The sequence below is a fragment of the Bison bison genome, unplaced genomic scaffold (assembly GCF_000754665.1).
Source record: "Bison bison bison isolate TAMUID 2011002044 unplaced genomic scaffold, Bison_UMD1.0 scf7180017864037, whole genome shotgun sequence".
Classification (NCBI taxonomy): Eukaryota; Metazoa; Chordata; class Mammalia; order Artiodactyla; family Bovidae; genus Bison; species Bison bison.
The window spans coordinates 5,428,799-5,435,006 of record NW_011494609.1 but is presented as its reverse complement, the minus strand read 5'-3'; the positions used below and the strand labels follow the sequence as shown (position 1 = coordinate 5,435,006).

The window sequence follows — 6,208 nt, the reverse complement described above, 5'->3', positions numbered from 1 at the left end:
TTTTTGAAGGTTGAGTCAGAAAGCTAATACCTGAATCTGGTGATAACCCATTTGATTTACTTAACTGATGAAATTTTGGCTCTGGGAAATTTTTCAATCTTGACTGTTGTTCTTTTTATAGTTATCACATTAAACTCTCAATGGTTTTAAATGTCTATCAGCAGCCACTCACATGCCAAATGCTAGCCATCAGAATGAGACAACTGGATGAAATCTGCAATAACAACGTGAATGATGAATATCCTGAGTACACGGCCCTCCCATCTGTCAATTCAACTAATGAGAAAAGAGATACCAACGGTAGAGACAAAGAATAATGTGACCCTGGCTGGTGATCCTCTCAGCCAGCCAAGACAGTGACCAAAAACCTGAGTGCAGCCTTGAAAATTCTCCAAGCAGACAAAACCAGCTCAATCATACACACAAAGGCTAATTTAGCTTATTTTGCAAGACTAACTTGACCTGGGTCATTTCTTGTTTACACCTCTGGAAATCATAAAGAAAACTGCTTATCAACCTTGATACAAAGTAAACACTTAAAATTTTAATACTGTAAACCAATCATTGTGAAGAATAAACGTTCTGTTTTCTCACAATATAAGCTGCTTTATAACAATATATACCCAACTCTCATTCAGAGTTTTGGTTTGAGCGCTCTTGGTTTGCAAACTGTTTTTTTGGTGTGTGCATGATAAATTGTTACTAATTACTGCTTCAACGATTCTTTGGTTTCCCTTTAGCTATTTAACAAAATAAAAACCTTTGACAAAATCCTGAACAAAATACTTACCAAGTCCAACAATCTAGAAAAAGGAAAGCACATAAAGACCAAGAATCATGAAACAACATACATACATAAGAATCATACAAGGATGAAGGAAAATCTACAAAAATTGCACAGAAGCCCCATAACACAGCAAGTCCACATCCACATCCTCAAGAAATGGGAACCTCTATGCCCCAAAAGACAAGTCTAAGGGAGTTCACAGCAGGATGGTTCATCATAACCCACTGAGAGACCCCCAAAGATCCATGACAGCACATGCATAAACCAAGTATGGGATCTGTATTTGACAGTGGAGACAGACGTGGGGTTCCACCTGGGATCACAGTGGGAAGGAGAACCAGGACGGGAGCTTCTGGTAACGTGTTTGCCTGATGTGGTCACACAGGTGTGTGGGTGAATACTTCATTATTCACCCAAGGGCCACATGTAGGGTTTGTGTGCTTCTCTGAACATGTGCCAAATTGTACCAGGAAAGGTGTATGTAAAAATTCTATGATTTGAATACAGGTGGAGCATTCCTCACTTTATTGCGCTCTGCTTTATGAACTTTGCAGATACTATGTTTTTTTTTTACAAACGGAAGGTTCATGGCAACCTTGCGTCGAACAAGTCTATCAGGCCACTCTCCAGCAGTATTTGCTCACTTCACCTCTCTCACATTTTGGTAATTCTCACAATGTTTCAAACTTTCTCATTACCATTGTATCAGTTGTGGTGATCTATAATCAGTAATCTTTGATGTTATTATTACAAAAACAATTCGACTCGCTGAAGGCTAAGATGATGGTTAATATTTTTTAGCGATGAAATGTTTTTAAATGAGATATATTTTTCTTAGATATAATGCTATTGAACACTTAAAAGATTACAATATAGCATAAACATAAATTTCAAATGCCCTGGGAAACCAAAAAATTCATGTGACCCACATTATACTGACATTTGCAGTGGCTGGAATTGAACCGTGGTATCTCCTAGGTACACCTTCATGTGTCCTCTTTTAACATTAAGAAGATGCAAAGAATAGCTTTTATGGTATAACTGTGCTACTCTGACCCCCAGTACACACACTTGATATACTTCAGGGCATACAACCACATCCAGAAGCATCTGAACCTCTTCCATTTTTAAATGAGTTTCATTCCAGAGCCCCCTTTCTGAGATGGGCCCCCCGCCCTAGCACCCAAGTGAGCAAATGGCTTGCTCTCAATGACATCAAGGTTGTCTGAGTTCTTGCCCCCAAGTTAATGGCACCTGTGCTGCATGGCCAAGCACCCCTTACCTGATCTCCCCGGCCCTGTGGTCTGGGAACTGCTTGTGGAAAGTCTTCAGCGCCTGCATCACTGCTGAGGTGCACTCCACGTATGTGTAGTCAATCATGATGTCCCCTGGAAAACGGAAGGAAAGACTCAGGCAATCCAGGCCAAACCATGAGACAGGAGAGTGCCATAACACACGGTGCCTGACTGTCCTCCAGAGGAAAGGAGGAGATGTCACCGGCGACCAGCCTGGGGACATGGCCACCGGTGGGAGGGTGGCCCTAGCGCAGGTGACCTGGAGGCCTGTCTGTGCTGCAAGATGGCCAGGCTGGTAGGAGGGTGAAAGAGCAGGGCGTACAGCGGAGCCGCACCCACCCTAAAAAGGCCTGCATGGGAGCACGCCTGCCAGTTACAGGAGCCCAACAAACGGAGACCCGTGTACAGGGTGCACACGGGCCACACCTGGGAGGACACAGGTGAGCGGCCCCGCCATCACCGCCCTTCACGGGCTCCATGAGGAGAGCTCAGGAGGCAGGCCGGCCCTCATGGAACACAGAGCAGGGGTGGCCCAGGCTCAGACCTGAGAGCCCCAGTGAGGCCGCCCCCACCTCCGAGAGGCACACTGCAGCTTTCCTATCTACCACCAGGGTCACCACACCCTGGAAGGTGAGGAGCCCAGACAGTTCTGGTGTTTGGGGGCTCCTCAGAGCATCTGCCCGCATCCACCTCACCCGCCAGCAGTTGGTTGGTACTGTGCACCAACCCCCACCCCCAAGCAGGGAAAGAGCTCCAGGCGCTGGCAGGAGGGCCTGCCTTGGACATGTGGGGCCCCTGAGTCCGTGGCCACGTGACAGGTCAACTACTCACCGAAGACCTCGGAGGGGTTCAGAAGCTCCAGAAGGTGTCCCCCACGCTTGGTCTCGTAGGTGGCAAACCCTCCGTCGGGGTTTCTCAAGCTCAGCAACTAAAACCAGCGAGAGAAGGTCCTGAGAATCCGCGCAAGGCAAGGAGCCAAGGAGCAGCCCAGACCTTGTGGGCCCAGAACAGTGGGCACTTTGTCAACCAGGCACCCTGGGACCACCTGGGATCCCTTCCCAGCACACACGTGCCTATCACTTAAAATCACATATGCGCCACCAAACGAGCCATCTCCACGTAAAACTTTGACAAGACCTGGTTAAGAGGGTCTGTGGTTGGGCGGCCAAGACTCAGCGTGCCCAGCACCCTCAGGGATGGGAGCCCCACAACCAGCAGCCTCACCACAGCGACAGTGTCGAAAAGCCGCTCTCGTGGGACATGATTGGAAACAAAGGGACACTTTTCCTGCAGGAGGAGGATGGACTTCAAGGCCTCAGCCGTGCAGTCAGCCACGATCCAGCCACAGTCCAGCGTGCTGAAGCTAAAGCCACCCTGTAAAGTGCGGGGCTGTAAGTGTAGAGGCCAAGGCATCTTCCCTGCCCTTGCAGGGCTGATGCCTGACCATCATGGGGAAGTACAGCCACAGCCCCAGGCCACACACATGCAGACAGGCCTCCAGATTCCAGCACAAGGACTGCAGCCTCTACCAGGCAGGCTCCACCTCAGGAAGGGCACAAGCAGCCGCTGTGGGAAGGTGGCCGTGGCCGTGGCCATGTTGACACCCCGCGCGCTGCAGGAACGACCCAGCCAGCCCTGCCCTCCTCCCTCTCATTCACGTCTGACAGCTTGTTTAACATCTGCACGTTCTGCTGAGTGCACGTATGTGTCACATGATGCAGTGAAACCCTGGCAGCTCAGCTACTGGGTTTGTACACGACTCCACGGTCAGGAACATCATGGGTGCCCCGGTGGAACCCCACCCTGTGCGTCTATCAGAGCAGGAAGCCCCAGAAGACTGGGAGCAGCTCCTCCTCACAGGCAAGGTCCAGCTAAACAGGGCCGGTGGTGCAGGGCGTGATACCTTGCTCATATGGCGGTAGTACTTCTGGTAGTCGGGGAAATTGTCTGGCACCTGGGCAGCACACAGGGAAAGCGGGGGTGAGGAGCACATCACTACCGTACCGGACACGCGCAGATGGGCAGGAGCGGCCAGCACAGTGGGAGGCGCAGAGACCCAGGGCTCCTGCCCATTCAGTCACCAGAACCAGAGGAACCCCCCGCCAGGCAGCACCCCCTGACCCACTCCCCCATCCACAATCGGGCACACCCTGAGTGGGAGATGGCAGAGGGAAGGAGGGAGCCCCATCTGTGGGAGGCATGGGCCGGGCTTGGCCTTACCTGTGAGATCCGGAGATACTCATGCGCCTTCCGCAGGCAGGACCAAAACTCCGGCCTGTGTTGTGCACGTGCCTAGAAAAGAGAAAAGGGGTTGAGATGCTCGGCAGCATATGTCTGCACGGTGGCTGGTCCCTGGATGCTACTGGTGACACCCAGCCACTCCCAGGAGCCAGAGGCAAACCCCTCCAAGTCTCGGTGGGCTTGGGTTCTGCCACCAAGTCAGCAGGACGTGGTGAAGCAATGAAGCAGGCTTCTCCACCGCACCCAGCCCCAGCCCACCACACAGGGTCCCTGCCTGTCTAAGGCAGGCTGCTACGTGGCCCACACCTTTTCCTAGGGCTCCCCATCCTGCCAACCTCATTCCTCATTCCCACCAGCATGAAAACATGCTCCTATTTCTCTCCAGCATGTACTAAGAAGTATCCATAATGAGCCATTTGAGCAGTGAGAGGGCCTGGAGCCCACTGTCCCTTCCCAAAGACCCCACCACCTCATCACCTCAGGAACCACCCTCCAAGGCTCCCTGTCCCTGGAGCCTTCAAACACCAACCCCCCACCAACCCAGAGTTGCCAGGCAAGAGGCTCAGAGCCCAGCTGAGGGGAGGGTCAGGGCCAGCAGGGGCCATGTCCACTGAATGCAGGGGTAGACACACAGGAAGGGCAGCTGAAGAACGAGGGACAATGTCATATACCTCCAGCAAAGCCTGGATGGCGAACGCGGTGTCCCAGATCTGTGAGCCATTGGTGCCCTGTGGAGAAAGGATAACATTATAGCTGCCTCTCCTGCACTCCACCCCAACTTCCTAGATCCCACAGGCGCCTAGAGGGTCAAAGAGGGTGCAGGGGCCTCCACCGGATCCTGAAGAGGTGGGAGCCCAGTTGACCCCTGACCCCAGGCTCTGGGCTCTGCACTCGGACACCCACAGGGGCCTGAGTGGGTGGTCTGGCAGACAGACATGGGTCAGGCAGCCCGACCTGCCTTCGTCAGAATATTAGCCAGGGCAGGGCTTCCTCAGGGCACTTCCAGGATTTGGATGCTATGGCCTCTACTGCCCACCCAGTGGCACGGAGCCCAGACAGACTGGTGGCCCTCAGCAGCCCCAGACATCATGGCCTTGCCAGACAACATGTGGGAAGAAAGCACATGACCAAGGCAGCCCTAGGCCACAAAAACCTGATCTGATCAAGCCCTGATCAGATCAGGGCACAGAGCAGGAAGAAGGTGGACACCCTCGGGACAAATGGCCCAGGAGAGAAGGACACCGGGAGACTGTAGGATGAAGGTGACATTAAGGATCAGCCTCCTGGGTGAAATCATGATACCAGCGAGCCCACAGCACAACACCACTGCAGGCTGCCATGAGATCCAGGGGACAGCATGGCAGTTCCGTCAGAACCAGAAGCTCCAGGGCTGGAGGCTCACAACCTTCCTCAACTTCGTGGGTTTTGGGATACTTCACAGAAGACTGGCAGTGTGGGGCCCAGGCAACTAGAAGAGGGGCTTGAATGCTGGAAGAAGGGCCAGGAAGCTGGAAGAGAGGCTTGAGCACCCTTAGCAAGGGCACCTGGGCAGGTGGTCTGTGCTGGGCAGGGTCAGGCTCACGTGCACCCATCCCAAGGGGTCCAGCACTTAGTGTGACCCAAGGACATTGCTGGGGGCGCCCTGTTCCACACTGAGTGACAGCAGAGCAAAGCCCGAGAGCTCTTGGCTGGCTGCCTCTGGGGCCCCTGCTGCCGGGACAGGACTGGGTCAGCCCAGGCCGCCCTGTGACCCGCAGCCCCACCCCCAGGGCCATGCATAGGACACAAGTGGGGGGAACATCATCTACAGCATCCAGACACTGGAAACCAGCAAACAGCACAAACAGCCCGCCCACAGGGAGCATGTCTCAGGACCCTGAAGATC

At 53.2% G+C, this 6,208-nt stretch overlaps 1 protein-coding gene across 1 annotated transcript in view; it reads right to left on the bottom strand.

Moving 5' to 3' along the window:
- Positions 1-6,208, bottom strand: part of LSS (lanosterol synthase (2,3-oxidosqualene-lanosterol cyclase)) — a 28,968-nt gene that overhangs the window by 12,822 nt on the left and 9,938 nt on the right. The window contains exons 13-18 of the mRNA XM_010834864.1: positions 4,995-5,051; positions 4,303-4,374; positions 3,986-4,036; positions 3,307-3,456; positions 2,914-3,010; positions 2,070-2,175 (exon numbers count right to left, since the gene is read on the bottom strand). Coding sequence (XP_010833166.1) covers positions 2,070-2,175; positions 2,914-3,010; positions 3,307-3,456; positions 3,986-4,036; positions 4,303-4,374; positions 4,995-5,051 — 533 coding nt within the window. The remainder of the gene's footprint in view (positions 1-2,069; positions 2,176-2,913; positions 3,011-3,306; positions 3,457-3,985; positions 4,037-4,302; positions 4,375-4,994; positions 5,052-6,208) is intronic.